Source organism: Mustela lutreola, chromosome 3, assembly GCF_030435805.1.
Source record: "Mustela lutreola isolate mMusLut2 chromosome 3, mMusLut2.pri, whole genome shotgun sequence".
NCBI lineage: Eukaryota > Metazoa > Chordata > Mammalia > Carnivora > Mustelidae > Mustela > Mustela lutreola.
Genome location: NC_081292.1, coordinates 3,382,940 through 3,401,370, shown reverse-complemented (window position 1 = coordinate 3,401,370; position 18,431 = coordinate 3,382,940). Strand labels below are relative to the sequence as shown.

At 54.0% G+C, this 18,431-nt stretch overlaps 1 protein-coding gene across 2 annotated transcripts in view; it reads right to left on the bottom strand.

Annotated features, from left to right (window-relative positions):
• The window catches only part of TRAPPC9 (trafficking protein particle complex subunit 9), a 483,860-nt gene that overhangs the window by 333,878 nt on the left and 131,551 nt on the right, over window positions 1–18,431 (bottom strand). For both annotated transcript variants that reach the window (XM_059165548.1, XM_059165549.1), the window contains one exon: window positions 17,631–17,783. In XM_059165548.1, the coding sequence (XP_059021531.1) occupies window positions 17,631–17,783 (153 nt within the window). The remainder of the gene's footprint in view (window positions 1–17,630; window positions 17,784–18,431) is intronic.

The window sequence follows — 18,431 nt, the reverse complement described above, 5'->3', positions numbered from 1 at the left end:
GTTTAAAAACACAATTCTTTTTTTTTTTCCCCCTCTGTACGAGTCACGGGACAGACATGCGCGTTCACTTCTTTGGGTTAAATATCCAGGAGTAAAGTGGCTGGGTCATTTGGTAAGTGCATGTTTGATTTTCCAAGGAGGTTGTCAATGAGCTGTTAACTTTGTGACTAATCAGAAGGACCCAAAAGAACAAGGAATTAGAGACCATCAGAAACGAGCAGACAGTGAGAGAAAGAGCGGGCATGACCACTCAGACCGGGAGACAGGGCCACGCAGCACTCATTCCAGAGCACGGGTTAGAGCCGGGAAACACAGACAACCAAGGGACCCACAGTGTGGCTCCATCCTGCGGCACAGGAGGCACAGTCGGCACTGGACGGTGTCCATCTGTCCCTCCAGACGCAAGTGTGAAGTCCACACCGCAGCACGGCCTCCTCACAGCACCCAAATGGGACCATGGGCCGGAAGAGCCGTCTACACCTACCGGAGCAGACTTCAAAACCAGGTCACAGGGGCACCTGGGTGGCTCAGTGGGTTAGGCCTCTGCCTTTGGCTCAGGTCATGATCTCAGGGTCCTGGGATCGAGTCCCGCATCGGGCTCTTAGCTCAGCAGGGAGCTTGCTTCCTCCTCTCTCTCTCTTCTCTGTTTGCCTCTTGCCTACCTGTGATCTCTGTCAAATGGATGAAATCTTTAAAAAAAAAAAAAAAACAGGTCACAGGTCTGTTGGCATCAGGATATTACGGAGTCGTGTCTTCTAAAGACGGTTCGTGGGGGAGACTGAAGCAGGAGACGCTCAGCCCATGAGGACACTCGTGGCTGCTGGAGACAAGGCCCGGACGTGTGTGCCCGTGAGTGCAGACTTCTCTGGACACCTTCTAGAGAAGTCGACACTTCCCAGCTGTCAGCTGCCCCCGCACCCCACTGACGAAGATGGGCAGCTCCCTGGTCAGCACGCAAGGGCCCTGGCACGGGCAACAGTGCCCTGCCTGGACCACTCTCCTGGCCGGAAGCACTAGGGGCCGCAACTGTGCCTCTTTCATCGGTACCTGAACCGTCGGTCACGGCACCCAGCGCGCGGCCGATCAGCAGAAGACCTGCTGGGTGAGCACACGCACCCGTCATCTCCTCGGTTCTGAGCCCTCTGCCCACTGCCCGGCACATGGGGGTTCAGGGCCAAGCGCCAGGGCCATCACTCAGATGGACAGGGACATGCAGGCGCCCTAAAGCTGTGTGACGTGGCAGCCCAAGCTGCAATCCAACAACACGAGCAGAATCAGCGAAGGATTCTGTGGATGAAGGCCATCAGGAAGGAACAATCATCCAAGGACAAATTTCAGGAAAAAAAATAAAATAAAATAGAGGAAAAAACAACAAGAAGACAAATGGCAGGACAGGCTGTAGAGCAGCGGCTCCTGGTCGCCACGCTGGGCCAGGCTGGAAACAGGAGACTTGGCCAGGAACTTGGAGACGACTGAACGGAGTGTGGTGGTCCAGCGCCCACCCGAGACGGCAGAAGTTGCTGGCACCCGTCTCTCTCCTCGAAGCAGCGGAGGCGTCACCCACGGCCCCCGAGTCCCGTTGGCCCAGGCCGTCCTCTAGTGCTCGCAGAGGAAGGGAGTCCCACAGGACCAAGCGGAGGGAGGGCCTGGATTCTAATTGCAGGGTATTCCCCGGGGCTGCCCAGAGCCAATGGCTGAAAGGGGTCTGGGTGTGGAACGAAGCCATGGCGCTCCCAATCCCTGCCCCCAGCCCTGGGCAAGACCTCTGGCATCACTTGTCAACAGGGGACAAAGAGCTCTTCTCGGCCAGGTCTGTCTGAGAGCTTATACATCTTGTCTACATGTGTTGTTCTGTTTCTGCTTTAAGACAAACACAAACGAACATCCTTTCTCCAAAGACCGCCTCATGAGCCATCCAAAGATCGCTCAATGAGCATGTGTTATTTTAGAATAAAAACCAGGGAAAGAAAAGCTGAGTACTGCCCATTCGAGACTAGACGCAGAACGCCTTCCCACGAGGTGGTAAACGGAGAGCAGTGCTGTCCCAAGGCAAATCACGACATGTGCCTGTTCTCCTTGGAAACGAGAAATTCAAAGTAGCGCCTGGATGTTTGTGCAGTCGCCACGGCTGCCCTCGAGCACGGAGCCGCCCTCCAAGACAGCGGGTGTCCTTACGTCTCCGTTTGTCCAGCCAGCCAAAGCACAGAAACCACAGCTCCGACGGTTTCCAGTCGGAACGTTAATTGACGAAGCTATCCGAAGAAAACGTACACCCAAAGCATCCCACGAAACCCTTCTTCCCCAGCAAATTAGTGTTAATACTTGTGGGCAAGGTCCCTCAAGGACGAGCCGCGCTTGTGTCCCTCACTCACACACTCACACACTCATGCTGTTCAAAAATGTAAGTTCCCGGAACCTGCTTGGCTCCTTCTGCCACAGGGTTCTCACCCAAGTGTGAAAACTGGTTTCCACATCCCACCCTCTTTTACCTGCCACAGTCCTGCCCTTTGTCCAAACCTTACCTCCATCATCACTCTCAAAGCAAAACCTTCCCTGACTCCTTAAACTGGGTCCTCCCCGAAGACACGGGCAGAGCACCGTCACCTTTCCTACCTAGCATTTAGCAAAGTTGCAGTTTTTCCTTCATTTGTGAACCTGCTGGTTTCTCTCACTAGACTTGTACTAAGAGCAGCCACTAGACAACAGGCCTTTTAAGTATTTGAAATCAAACACTTCAGGTCTTCAGACGTACTGTCCACGTCACAAAGGATCGAAGCCACGTGTGGCTCGTGGCTACTCTGCAGGACAGCTCAGAACAGGACACAGTCCCATCACAGAGCATTCGGTCGGACAGTGCCGCCCGGGACTCCGAGCTCCGTAGGGGCGGGGACTGGGCGTCAGTTTACCCCTCAGGACAACCCGCAGAGCAGGGCGGCACAAGGAGGAAACAGGTACCCCACGAATACGCATAAGGGGAGACATGCCCAGTGATCGCTCAACCCCACCGTGCTTCCTAGAAACCAAGGACGAGATTGTGTCCGTCCTCTCCCCTGGTTAGAACGGAGTATTAGTTACTGCCGTACTAGAACCAGGACACACTTCAGATATGCTGTCATGTCCATTCCCTTATTCAGTATTTATGAGCATCTAGTGTGTATCACAACACTACACACAGAAATTAGCTCACGGGCGCCTGGGTGGCTTAGGCAGTTAAGCATCCAAGCCTTGATTTCAGCTCTGGTCATGATCTCAGGTTCATGAGATCGAACCCTGTGTCAGGCTCTGTGCTTGTGTGGAGTTGGCTTGAGCTTCTCTCTCTCCCTCTCCTCCTGCCCCTCCCCATGCTCCTGCGCAAGCAGAGAGAGTCAATTATCATAAGGTTTCACCTACTTGTGGAGCATAAGGAATAACACGGAGGACATGGGGAAATGGAGAAGAGAAGGGAGTCTGGGGAAATCGGAGGGGGAGACGAACCATGAGAGACTGTGGACTCTAAGAAACAAACTGAGGGTTTTGGAGGGGAGGGGGGTGGGAGTGGGGGAGCCTAGTGGCGGGTATTAAGGAGGGCACGGATTGCATGGAGCGCTGCGTGTGGTGCATAAACGAGGAATCTTGGAACACTGAAAAAAATAAATTAAAAAAAACAACAGCAAACAAAAATAAAATTAATTAACAAACAAAATCCTTTTTAAAAACTAGCTCAAAAACTAGATTAAAATGGGTAACTAAAATTGTTTTACTGCTGAATTCCACCAAATATTTAAAGAACTAATGCCCATTCTTCTCAAACTCTTCCAAAACACTGAAGCGAACACTCCCGAGCTCATTTTGCAAGGCCGGCACTGTTGCCCGAACACCAAAGTCAGGGGAAGACAATATCGAAGGCTTCAGATCAATATCCCTGCGGCATATAGATGCAAAAGTCCTCAATAAAACGTCAGCAAACCAAACCCAACAGCACATTAAAAGGATCACACACCAGATCAAGAGAGATCTCTCCCTGGGATGCAAGACAGTTCAACGTACACAGTGAATACATGTGATTCGCCGCACTACACAGAATGAGGGCTAACATTCATATCATCCCAGGAGATGCAGAACAAGCATTTGCCAAAATCAAAAATAATAAAACAGATGGAGATAAATTTAACCAAGAAAGTGAAAGATCTAAACACTGAAAACCATTAAGACCTCAATGAAAGAAACTGATGATACAAGTACATGGAGATGGCTCCCGTCCGTGCATTGTAAGAATTTTGTGAAAAGGTCCATACTGCCCTAAGCCATCTACAGATTCAGCGCAGTCCCTATCAAAATTCCAATACATTTTTCACAGAAAAAGAACAAGCCATCCTAAAATGTTTATGTAGCCACAAAGGACTGAGTAGACAAAGCAATCCTTGGGGGGGTTGAGGGGGGAGAAGAACAAAATTAGAGGCACCACACTTCCCATTCCCAACTATACTACAAAGTTGTCGTCCAGACAAGAGGGCACTGGCATAAAAACAGACACGCATACTAATGAAACAGAGCAGAGCGCCCAGAAGTGAACTCCCACATACACTGTCAACTAACTCGTGACAGGAGAGCCCGAATTCCTCAGCGGGGAAGGGAGTCTCACAAGTTAGAGACGCTGGGGAAAGTGGGAAACCCTGTGCAGACAAGGGCAACTGCAGCCACGCTGCGAGCCGCTCACCAAAACTAACTCAGAATACATGAAGGCTTAAACGCAGCAACGTCAACAATGAAACAACCGAAAGAAAACGCAGGGGTAATCCCGTCGGCATGGGTCTAGGCAGCAACTTTTTGCCAGGACGCCAGAAGCACAAGCAACCGCAGCAAGGATCAGCATGTGGAGCTACAAGCTGAGCTCCTGCACAGCCAAAGAAACAATCAACAAAATGAAATGGCAACCTACAGAACGGGAGAAAACCCCTGCCGATTTCTCTGGTTAGGGGTTAGTATCAGAACACAGGAAGAACGCACGCAGCTCAGGGACGAACCGGCCACAAGTGAGAAGGACGGGGTCTCCAAAGGAACAGCTGCAACGGCAGCAGGTGCAAATCCGACCCCAACGAGCCATCGCCTCGCACCCCTTATAGCAGGCATCGAACAAGAGGTCCAGGTTGGCAAGGATGTGCAGAAAAGGAAGCCCCGGGGCGCTGCTGGTGGGAATGCAAATTGGTGCAGCCACTGCACAAAACAGCGTGGAGATGCCTCAGAAATGCAGGACTGCCTTGTGGTCCAGCAGCCCACTTCCGAGTATATGCCCCAAGGAAATGAACATCGGATCTCAGGGAGGTATCGGACTCCCGTGCTTATGCTGACAGTACAGCCAAGGCACAAAAGCTGCTTAAATATCCATCGACAGAGGGAAAGTGTAAAGAAGATGTGGTATATACATAACCCAACGTTATCCCACAAGAAACGAGTGCTTGCCATCTGCAACGATATGGATGGAGCCTGAGAGCATTATGCCAAGAGAAATAAGTCCCCGAAAGAAATACCGAACATCGCTCATATGCATATCCAAAAGAGCCAAGTTCATAAGAATAGAGACGGATGGTTAGAGGCGGGGAAAACGTTGGTCGAAGGATACAGATTTTCAATTAGAAGATGAGTACATTCTGGGGATCCAGCGCACAGCACTACATTATGTTTATTACACTGTTGCATATTACATAAAATGGCTACAAGAGCACATCTTCAACTTTCCCACCACATGGGAATGCGAGCTGGTGCGGCCACTCTGGAAAACAGTATGGAGGTTCCTCAAAAAGTTAAGAACAGAGCTACCCTATGACCCAGCATTTACACTCCTAAGAATTTACTGAAAGCATACAAAAATACTGATTCAAAGGACACCTGCACTGTAGTGTTCACAGCAGCATTGTGAGCAAGAGCCACATTAGGGAAAGAGTCCCAGCGTCCACCAACTGAGGAACACACTGAGCTGTGGCAAGTACAGCAGGATATGACTCCGCCATTAAAAAGACTAGAACCTTGTCATGTGCAATGATGTGGCTGGAACTAGAGGGTGTGACGCTGAGTGAATCAGTCCTTCGGAGGAGACAACTACCATACGATTTTACTCATACCCAGCAGTTAAGAAATAAATGAGCCCGTTGTAGGGAGGGGAACAGAGCGGCCAACCAAGAAACAGACTCTTGTCAATTCAGAGCAGACTGACAGCCACGAGCGCGGCGGTGGGGGGTGGGGCTTCGGGAGGGCACTGTGATGAGCACGGTTATATGGGAGTGCTGCTTCACTGCACTGTACACCTGGAACGAATTACACTGTGTGTTAACTGGCATTTAAATAAAAACTTAGGAAAATGCTCACCATGAAAAAGAAACCATGAGTGTGACGAAGAGGTCGGCTCAAGCTACAGGTGGTCATCATTTTGGAGTGAATCAAATCAGCACACGGCGACTCAGAGTGTCACGCATCAATTTTATCTCAATAAAGCTGGGAAGATTAAAACTGGTAACTGTACACCTTTCATGTGCTTGCTTACCATCTGGACGTGCAATCGTGGGAAGTGTCTGCTAGAACACAGTCTTGTTCTTACTGGGCAACATCAATAGTTATCAGGGAACGGCAAAGTAAAACCAGAATGAAAAGCCCCCCCTCCACGGACCGGAAGAGCTAAGATTCAAAACAGCGATGATACCAAGTGGTGGGTAAGGGTCTGGAGCAGCAGAGCTCCCCGCACATGGTGTGTGTGAATCCAAACAAGCACCCCGAGAATCCGGACGGCTAAACACCTATTCACGCCAAACATACGTGTGAGCCACGATCTAGCAGAACCACTCAAAGGTGTATGTGGGCTCATGTCCACCAAATGCCTGGGCCAGAAAAATTCCAGCGATTCAAAATGGCCAAAAGCTGGGAAGAACTCCAACGCCCAGCACGAGCGGATGGGCTGTGGTATTTTAACACCGGGAAACAGCACCCAGCAATAAAGAGGAGCAGACGCAACGTACAACAGCACGTGTGACTCTCGGTCATAATGTCGAGTAGGAACACAAAATTTCTGGCCTCCGGGACTGGATGACTGTGCTGTGCACGGAAGAAAGAACAGGACACACAGGAGTGTGCACCAGCTGTACCTCTTCCCTGAGTCAAGAGCAGGCAAAGCTACTGTCCACATAACGGAAGCCACAGTTTAGGTCATCTCTGTACGGTGTCCTCACTGATGACAAGACTCGAGGAAACCAGAGAGGTACAAGTCACCCACCCAGTTCTGGGCACTGGTTGCAAGGATAAAGGAGCCTAAAAATAGGAATTCACCCAGGACCACCTGGGCACCTCAGTCAGGTAAGGGTCTGACTCCTGATTCGGGCTCAGGTCCTGATCTCAGGGTTGTGAGATCGAGTCCCGTCATGGTCTGTGCTCAGCATGGAGTCTGCTTGGGTTCCCTCTCCCTCACCTCCTCCCCCCCTTCCCAACTCTCTCTCTCTCAAATAAATAAAGCCTTAAAAGTAACTTAAAAAATACAAACTCATCCAGCTGTGTATGTGACATCTGTGCCCATTACTTCACGTAAGTTGCATTTCTGTAAAAAGACTCAAATACTGGGCACCTGGGTGGCTCAGTGGGTTAAGCCTCTGCCTTCGGCTCAGGTCATGATCTCAGGGTCTGAGGATTGAGCCCCACATCAGGCTCAAGCGGGGAGCCTGCTTCCCGCTCTCTCTCTCTGCCTGCCTCTCTGCCTACTTGGGATCTCTGTATTTCAAATAAATAAATAAAATCTTAAAAAAAAAAAAAAAGTAAGGTACCTGGGAATAAGTCCAGTAAAATACCGTAAGACCTTTATAAAGAAAATTAAAGTATAGTATGAAAGACCATAGCGATGACAAGTGGACAATACTGATAGATATGAAGACTCCCACAAAAATGCCGATTTTTCCCCAAATTGATGGGCAGGTTAACACAGACCCTGCAGCATTCCCACAGACGATGCTGAGGCTTGGACAAACTGAATCTAAAATACATGTGGGAGTTGAAAGGACAGAACAGGTGGAAAAGCCTCCAGGCTGGTCCAGGGAGGAGGCTTTCCCGAGCAGGAAATGGATAGTGAGGTCCAGCTCTGTCCGCGGGCAGCGACCCCAATTCCAAGTCCGGAACCACTGGCCTGAGCCAAGGACGGAGCTTTCCAGCAAGACGGAAGACCGTCCCTTCTCAGGGGTCCCCGCGTGGCCGCAGGCAGGCATCCTTAGGCGCACTTTAAAAACCCCCCCGGGAACCCAGATCACACCATGCCCATCAAACCACTGTGGGGCGGGGGTGTCGGGGGCCAGGAAACAGGTTGTAAAGAATCCCCCGCGATTCCGCAGCGCAGCCGAGTCCGAGAGCCGCCGGCTGCCCCCAGACCGTAAGCCTGAGAGAGCTCGGCAGGTCAGACAGACACTTGTGATTTCGTGTTTCTGAAACATGAGCTCAGCGAGAGAAGAGGCTCCACAGAGGGTGAACCGGCCACGACGGCCGGACCATGTGAGCCGCGCCGGGGACTTGATCCAGAGTCTGTCCCGAGCCCTGGGAAGTCGTCCAACAGGAGACACAGTCGGGTTCTGCTCTGGGAAGGACCAGGGAGCACGGTGAGCAGCCAGGAGACTGGCCAGAACCCTACAGCGGTGGGAAGGGCTAAGGAGAAGAGCCGGCGATCCGTACGAGACAAGCTCACAGCAAACCGGCCTGCGGGGATCCATGAAAATCATCCCCTTCTCTTCGGAGAAAGAAAACCTCCTGAATCCCTCTACTGAACACCTACCTAACCTGCCTGCCCGCGAATCCCCACCAGCGTGGCAGGAATGACAGCAGGGTGATCAATGGCTTCGGCTCCCGGGACAGCGAAGGATCACCTGTTGCGGAGGAATGACAGCCCGCTGGGTATGGTTCTAGCCTGGTGGTTTAGGAAGTGATCTTCCCGCCTGAATTCACATCCAAGAACGGAGTCAGCCGCCCCACCTGCAGGGTGAACAGTGGCCCAGGGATACAGGCACCCCCACAGGCCACTAGACAGAAATCTGGGGCAAGAACTCAGCTTCAGGGTGTTGCAAAGCTTTTTCTCACTCACAGATGTGGTCATGAGAGCCCCGGGGAAGCCGGACAAGCTGACCTTTCCCAGGCTGAGCCGCCGAGCTGTGAAGTTACCGTCTGCAAGTCATAAGGCGGGCGGGCAATATGGCTCCACACCTTGGGCAGGCTGTTGAGCGCGTCCATAACCTTGCCCTTCAGACAGGAAGCAGGTAAGCCACTGAACACAAAACAAAAGCAGCATGTGATCTGCCCAGCAGCCAGCACGGTCTGGAAGCGACCGCAGGCCCGCACTGCGACCCAGGGGGTGGGCCTCTGAGCTCTGCTCGGAGACGCACAGAACTGAGGAAGGCACAATCCCCTCCCAGAAGAGAAAAGCTCGAGAAACTCCAGACCAACTTCTTACGAACTGATCAGAGAACGGAAGTCACAGGGGAAACGAACCTGAAAGGTGTTGCCAGGCAGCTTCCGGGGAGCAGAGGGGGCTGCCGTAAGATCTCAAAACCGTGTCTCCTCGGAGCTGGCTGGGGGGGCCGGGGGGGGACTGCCAGCCCCTGCACTCGCCCCAGCCTCTCCCCGCTCCCTGTGAGATCAAAGCTCTAACCTCCAAGCGGAAAGCAGCAGAGACTGTCTGAGCACACGGACGGAAACACAGCACCGCTGGCAGCCAAACCTCCACCCACGCTCCCCTTCCCCCGAGGGAAGAGCTTCACCGGACACGCCGGCAGATACACGGACCGAGAGTGCAGAGAGGATGTCGGGCCCAGGCGGCACGGTTCCTGAAGCCACGTGAGCAGAGGACAGGGTCTTAAGAAAGAGGGAACTCGGAAAACACAAGAGCACCTTGGGTGGAGCCCTGAGGAACTCCGTGTGCAGGGCTGAAGGGGACAAGGGCGACTGGGCAGACGGAACGGAGAGCTCCAGGCACAGCGCTGGGGACTGGAGTTAAGAGACACAGAGGACACTGGCCCCGCTTTTAAGCCCTGTATGGCGAGGAAGACTGAACGTACGGACGCAGCTGCAGCCGCGGGGACCCGTGCCAGGAGAGAGGCCAGAGAGCATGGGCGCCAGACCAAACGCCGCCTCCGAGGACAGCAGCGCCACCTCTTGGGTACGGCAAGAGAGCTGCGAGAACCAACAGGCGGTGCCTTAGTGATATGCCCTCGACGTGCGGAGCTCTCCCCACCCGTGGTCCTCTCCAGCCTCGGCACAGCCATGATTCAGTAAAATCCTTGGCCATCCTTAAAACACACATCTGCGAAAGCCTCAGGCCTCTTAGAATTGTAAAGAGAAAAGAGACACGGCGTAAGACTCCACCACCTCTGATTTCTGAATAATTCAGGATGAGTCATTTCTCTGCAAAAAGTAAGACTGAGATTTCCAAGAATTCTTTTCAAAGAGAGCAGCAGAGCAGGACACAGCCCCGGACGGGCGCACCTTTGGAGCCTGGCGCCGGGGTGAAGCACCAGTGGGAAAGCGGGAGCCCATCGCACAGCAGCAGCTCTCGCCCCGGCGGCCGCCCCGAGCTGCGGAGTCCGCTATCGTGAAACTGGGAAGGAGCAAAGCACAGGGAAATGCCAGATGGAGATGCAAACACAGGGCTGGGGCTCTGCTCCTGGTCACGTGCGCTGTGCACAGGGCGTGAGCTCACAGCCCTGAGATCGAGACCGGAGCTAAAAACAAGAATCTGGGGGCCCCTGGGTGGCTCAGTGGGTTAAGCCTCTGCTCAGGTCATGATCCCAGGGTCCTGGGATCGAGCCCCGCATCGGGCTCTCTGCTCAGTGGAGAGGGGAGCCTGCTTCCCCCTCTCTCTCTGCCTGCTGCTCTGCCTACTTGTGATCTCTGTCTGTCAAATAAATAAATAAAATCTTTAGAAAAAAAAAAAAAACAAGAATCTGAAGCTTCATGGACAGGACCCAGGCCCGCGCCCTGGAAATACGGGTTTTTTCATTTACGTCTCCAACTGCGGACCAAGCACTGAACGTGCCCACCTTCCCGTGGGCAGAGCCTGTCTTACGCGTAATAACCATGAGGCATTTCAGGCAAGAAAATACGGATTTTTCCACAGCGAACGGAATAAATCCTGACAGAGCTTACCAAACTGCCCGGCCGGCTGCTGCACGCCAGGCCGCAAACACAGGACGTCTTTCAGGAAGGCCGCGCAGTGGGGAAAGGACCCCGGCCCCGGCCCCCGGAGTCCCCTTCCTGCACGAGCCCCCCCCAGCCAACCAGGCTCTCTCCTGCTTGAGACCGACGTGCCTCCTCCTGGAACTGCTACACCTGTCACTGCGAGGCCAGGCGCAGCCACCCGCAATCTCCACCACATCAACCTCCTGAAAAGCTGTCCGCGGCTGGCCAGGACTTTCCAGCAAAGCCCCCAGTTCTTCTCCGGAGTATCAGGCCTCCACAGCCCCCCGCCCCACCGTCCTACCCAGACCCTCTCTCCGCCCACTCCTCTCTCCGCCCCGCCCACTCCTCTCTCCGCCCCGCCCACTCCTCTCTCCGCCCACTCCTCTGCCCTATCGCCTCCCTCCCCTCTGGTGTCGAGCTCCCTCTTCCACGAGGCACCATTCGAGGGCCCTGCACCCAGGAGTCTGGCCATCCCGACCCGACGGCTCTCCCCTCCCTGACCTCAGGGTCAGGAACACTGCATGCGGCTTCACAACATGCCTGTCTTCCCTCCTTCAGTGACTGTTTGCTGGGCGTCCTCTCTGAGCCAGGCCCGGCCCGGGGGCAGGAGCCGGGTGGGAGAAACTACCAGCACTCGGAGGTGCCAGAGTAACACAGGCCAGTGGAGGCCTTCAAAGAGGAAGTGAGCGAAGCTGGGCCAGCGGGCGAAGGCTGACCGCCGCTGGAGGTGGAGGAAAAGGCAGCCACTCGACACAGTATTTCAGAGCAGCCCAAGTGGGAGATGGAAGGGCGCCCCAGCAGGAGGGAGGCCGGGGGGCAGGCGGCTGGCTGGGACCAGATGATGCAGGACATGACACTCCAAAGTCAGAAGCACATTTGTTTTCAAGAAAAAGCAAAGACATAACCGGAGGAACTCAAGAAGGCAAGGTCCGTGGCGGGAGATCAGTGCGTTCTTGCAGTGGTCGCCGGGCAGAGGCAGGGGGACACAGGGACATTCAGCAGAGCACAGATGACATGGTAGGGAGCAGATGGAGCTTCAGCGGTCATAGAACAGTCCACTTCAGAGTGCTCAGTGGCCGCTGTCGTCCACGAGGAAAGAAAGGGAAAGAAGCAGTTCTGCAGGGGGGCTGCGGCATTTCGGGGTCCCCATGGGGTGCACGTGAGCTGCTGTGGGGACTTCCAGGTGACAATGCCAGGAAGCCAGCTGGAAACACAGCTGTGGACTTCAGGAGCAGAAATAAAGACTCCAGGCTCAGCACAGAGTTGGAATCGTAGGTCAGGAACAGTTACAATCATTCAGAACAATATGACATTTCAAGAAACAGGCAAGGTCCAACAGCCAGGAATGTCATTACTCTGGAATACGACAAAAGACAGAACCAGGACGGGCGAGTGCGGAGGGAGGAAGCGGCATCCACACCGGACGGGGGCTGATGAATGGGATCCCGACCCGGAGAGGCACACGCAGCGGCCAGTCATGACCTTCGAGCCGGTGCCTTGATGAGAAACTTCATGGATAAAAACAATTTTTCCATGCTGTCATGCAAAAGCAGTATTATGGAAACATATCTGATGTTTTTGTTCTTATAAAAACATTTTAGGGTAAAACAGAACACTGACCAAGCTGCATAGAGTGTATCGTTGGATGAAGACTCACTGGACCCCCCGCTCGGCTCAGGCCACAGGGTCCTGCCAGCCCCCCGGGGGCCTACTGCCGGCCTCACGACCAGCACAGCATCCGTCCTCCCCGGAAGCTCGCCCTGCCCTGACCTCAAGGCAGTCGGTTCCAGGCTTTTCTCTCTTTTTTTTTTAAGAGTGTATTTATTTATTTGAAAGAGAGAGAGCACAGGCGGGGGGAGCAGCAGGCAGAGGGAGAGGCAGGCTCCCCCACTGAGCTGGGAGCCTGACACAGGGCTTGATCCCAAAACCTGGCATCATGACCGAAACGGAGTCACTCAAGGGGCCCCATTATTTCATTTTTTTAATTAATTAACTTTTTCTTGACAGCCAGAGATCGTGCAAGCAGGGGGAGAGGCAGAGACTACAGACTCCCGGCTGAGCACAGAGCCCACCACGGGGCTCGAACTCAGGACCCCAAGAGAAATCAAGATTTGGCTGCTCAGCCGGCTGAGCTGCCCAGGTACCCCAACACCTTATAATTTCATGCTGTGATTTTTTTCAAGGCCCAGACTATAAGGTTTTTACCCAACCCCTCTTCTCTTACAACTGTTACCTCCTTTCTTCCACACAAGAATCCTGGTTCAAGACTGGATGCTAGAATCAGACTGTCACAAAATCAGTGACTCACCCTTTTCCACATCCTCACACAGCTTCCCTATACCAATATTAACTCTATCAAAGGAGTTACTGAAAGGAGTGTACAACTACTTTGGCAGACAGTGGCATCGTCATCAGGGAGGAGTGAGTTTTCTACCATCTCCCCCCGGCACACTGACTTAGACAATCACCCACCACCGAGAGGGCCTCTGTGGAGGTCCGGGAGTCCAGGGAGAAGAGCCCACGCCTACACCGCAGAAGCCAAAAACTCCGCAGCTGGGCGCGCAGAAGAGGCCCGCGGCAGCCCTCCCGCCCCGCAGCACAGCCCAGGGGAGAGCCGCCGGCCCTCAGCCCGGGACTTCTCCCTCAGGGACGCAGGGTGTGGGAGCCCGCCCCTCGCGTCCTCAGCAGCGCAGGGTGGCGGCCAAAGAAGGCTGTTGCTCCCGTGCCCCATCGAGGAACGCTGAGGTCCCCAAAATCTCCTTCGAGTGTTTTCACTGAACCCAGGATAGGACGAGGATCGCACACAGCATCTCACGGTTGGCTCTCTCTGGTCTGCTTTCATCCACATCCTCCCCGTCACACGCCTGCAGCCCACCCAGAACCCAGGGTCCTGTCCGCAAGACGGCTATACTGACTGTCCTAAATTCTTAACGTGGCATCCGATTTCAGTAATCTGAGTCCACGCTGGGAAGACAAACCGAGTCCATGAGTGCTTCCGGGATGAAGGCTTCTGACCGTGTCACACAGAGAGCCGCACGCGGGTCACCTCCCGAGCCCCAGAGGCCACCGGCACTGCGGTTACGGCTGTCTCCGGGCAGGCCCACACCAAGGCCTGTCTGGCGTTAGGCCAGCACACGGTGTAACGTCAGTTCTGCCATGCGACACAGTGACTCAATACCCCTACCTGCCACCAGGTGCCCGTCCACATCAGTGCACTTGGTCCCCTCTGCCCAGCTACCTGCTCAGGCAGCCACCAGTGTGTTCTCTGTATCTGAGAGTCTGGAGGAGTTTCTGTTTTCTTTTATGTTTGTTTTGTTTCTTAAATTCTTGACTCCTTAGCCCAAACTACACAGACACGGCATCATCCACTCACCAGACTCTGGAAGGTCCTTGTGGGCCTCGGTGCCCACCCCCTCTCCTCTGTGAGACTCGCCCTGGTGGTGGACATTAAGACCCTGGGCCTCCAGTTCTACAGCTGGCCGTGGAAACAACCGTCACCAGGAGAGAGGGCATCCAGCGAGCGACCCCACGTTCCGCATCACTCTTGTGCTGTAGCTAACTGACGGGAAATCAGACCAGCCTTGCGTTTACAAAACACTTAGCGATGGTGATCCCAGCCCCCTCTGATGTGGTTTTCTTTTACAGGACAGAAGAAGGTACTCTCAGACTACAAGTCCCGGACTACAACTCTGCTTTCAGCTTGGAAGAGCAGAGCTCTGTAGCGAAAGGCAGAAACTCGCACCACGACAAACACACGAACTCACAGAGCCACCACAAGGCGGACAGGTACGGTTTGCCCCTGGAGCCCTCCTGTCGTGTCTCTCACGGAGAGCGGCTGCCGTTGGCAGGCAGCCACGTCAGTGTCCTGTCCACACTCCCCACAGCCAGGTGGCTCGGCTGGACGTCTGCTTGCCCAGACATGGCCCTGGGACGAGAGCTAATCAATCCCGCCCTTGGCGGGTGTCAAGCACCATTTATTCTGCCACACTCCTCCCTTGGGAAAAAGAAGTCAGGACCTCTGTCTGCAACACTCCGCCTCCTTGCAGAAAAATGCAGTCTGGTGGTATCAGGCAGTTTATAAACAGAAAAAAATCCACCCAATCCAATACTCTTTAAGCCCTGGTATAATGTTAAATCCACCTGACATTTTCACAGTTTCTTATGTGTCCAACAGTAAATTTGCTCTTCTGCCTTTGTTAATAATATACAAAAAAAAAAAATGTTAATCAAATATTAGTATTATACAAAGAAGCTCGTTACAGTTAAACACTAGAGAGAGCACAGGGGAGCAAACTTCATGCCGACTGTTATGGACTGAATGTCTGTGTCCCCCCCCGAATTCCCACGCTGAGGCCCTAACACCCAGGGTGCCAGTGCTCCGGGGTGGGCCCCCCGCACTACGGGTGGGAGGGGGAGGAGGGGCTCACTCAGGCCTCCAGACCCACAGTGCACACCAACTCTTCCTCCATAGTGCCCCGGACGGTGTGAATGGAGGCTGAAGGGGACAGGTGGGGTCCCGGTTGCCTGAAACTTCTCCTCTAGCGGAAGGAGGCAGGTGGGCAGGAAAAACCAACACGACACTTGGAGGAACAGTGCAGAGTCAGTAACGCAGGTGCCACAGGAGCGACGAGGGCCAGGGTGCTGGTCCGGCTGATGTGGTCGGGGCGGCCATCTGAACAGTTGGGGGGGCAGTGCAGATTGTGGGGGAGAGAGATTCAGGTGAGGGCAGAGCCAGTACAGGCCCTCAGCCAGGACCACTGGGTGCACTCCAGGGACCAGGTGGCCGGCGTGGCTGCAGATGCCTCAGGGACGCAAGAGGGAAGACGACCGTCCCCGTCACAGGAACGCGGAACCGTAACTAAGCTTTGCCTCTCGAGTTCAACAGGCCAGCCTCATCCCTGAGCGCCCACGTACATGTGAGACCCTGAGTGGAGAGAGAGGCCCATTCCCACAGAGAGACAGACAGACAGACATCTCGTCCCTGGAGATAACACCCACTTCCTAACTCCCAGGGCTCTGGGCCTCGGTACCAGCTGATTCCTTGCAGGCCAAGGCCTGAGGGGCCCGTGCTTTTTCTTCATCAAGGAAGCTTTCTAGTTCAGGCCCAGGAACTGGTTCAGTCGCACAGGAATGCTGGGAGCCCCTACAGGACCCCGCCAGGCAAAGGGAGCTGCATCTCGTCATGTCCCAGAGTCTTGGGGCACTCTAATCCCAGACTTATAATCCCCGCTGACCCCTGGGCCACAGGAAGGTTGCAAGGAGGGACTCTGGAGTCAGGCTGCCTGGATGCATAGCCCAGTTCTGCTACTTCCTAGCTGCGTGACCTCTGAAAAACTACTCAACCTCTTTAGGCCTTAATTCCTGATTTGTAAGGTGGAGACATTAATAGCACCTACTTCCTAGGGTTGCTGTGAGGGTTAAGTGAGCTGATTTACGTAGCCTCTGAAACGCCAGCTGCTACCATCACTGTCCTGCAGGAGACAGACCCTTCCTCATTATGCACCCTGGGCCCAAGAGCCCAGGCCACTCCCCGCTTCATAGCACGAGGCAGTGAGATGTCGTGTCATGCTACAGACAGGGGATGGGGGACGGACCCTAACTAACATCTGTTGACCCCGTACCAGGCTGCAGGTGGCATGTAAGTCCTTGTGACAACCCTGGAGATGTTCACGAGTATTTCATAAACTAGGAGACTAAGAGAAGCCAAGGTCACTCACCCAAAGTTACACAGTAAGTTCTAACGGCAGAATCTGCTATCTCAAACCATAGCCTTCAACTGAATGCTTGCGGCCCCCAAAATTCCCGTGTTGAAGCCCGAAACCCGAATGCGCCTATATGTGGAGACAGGGCCTGTGAGGAGGTGATAAACATTAAGTGAGGTCATGCGGGTGGGGCCCTAATCCAGCAGGGCTGCGGTCCTCGCGAGAACAGGAGGCGCCACAGGCTAGTGGCCGATCTCACATGGATCTTGCTCTGGCCCATGATGCCTCCAAACGAACGTACGAACGCATATGTCCGCTCGTGATCTGACACAATTAATCCAGTAGATCTTACTCCTGATCAGCTAGTCCTAATGCTACAAGGAGTATAAATGCCCGTTTTCTCCAGACGCCACCTCCCTAACAGAAACCACCAGCCTCGGGAGAACTTTACAATCACGGCTAATTAGATCACAGCAGTTATACCTGAAGAAAAATGCAGTAATTCCACCAGCTTAAGATGACCTCCTGGCACATGAGCACAGGATGGTAAAAAGTGTGAATTAAGAAATGATTTAGCTAACAAGTACCTTTATTGCTTTCAGATCTATACAGGAACTCAGTGGGCGGACTAAGTGCCCAGGAGAAGGCTCAGGCAGCTCGAGTTAATGAATGGCCGGCAAGTTAGGAGGAGCGAGCCACAGGCACGGAGGGGCCACGACCTGCTGATTAAGATTGGGGGGCGCGGGGCAGGGGGCTTACCGTCGCTGAGGTCTTGGAGGAGATTCTCCTGGCACGAGAAATCCAGCTTCACCTTGATGTTGACCACAAAAGTGGCCACCTTCCCCGGCTGCAGAGGAAACTGGGCAAGGGTTTCTTCCAGGCTCCAGCTCAAGAAGTCGCCATACAGTTTTTCTACAATGACGAGGACAGTGGTGGTCAGGATGGTGGGACTGAGGCAGGATGTGACTTACCAATCCCCCTGAGAAATCCTCATGCACCCCCCAAAGCAAAGGAAAAGGCAAACCATTTACAATGTGAGAAATCCAAGCACCAAGAAAATTCCAGACTCGTGGGTGGTACAAGGCAGAGGCTGCGCCTGTGAACGAGGCGCGAGGGGCAGACCACCGAGCCTGGGGCCGGCTCGTCCCGCTCCTGCTGCGGGCTTCCTCTCGCCAAAAAATCAATGCACCCTTTGCTCACATAAACGGAATCAACGGATTCGGAGGTAACCAGAATTTCCCCAGAGGACTGCCTCGGTTGTCCCCTTAAGGAGAAACAGATCCACGTCGAGTGGGAGAAGCACAGACAGCAGAGGACCCTCTTCAGGAAACACGGATTCAAAACCAGAGCCACGGGACTGGGAGCCACGCCCGGGACCCGCAGAGCCTGCAGGGGGGCTCCGAGCTGCCCCGCAAATCCTCCCCCGTCTCGGAGAGATCCGCACAGAGGAGTCAGCCCTGCGTCTGCTGCCTTTTCGACTGTGACTGACTGGAGCAGATGGAGGGTGATGACTCCTTTACGCCACGGCGTCTCCGTGTGGAAAGGGGGCGACAGCTCCCG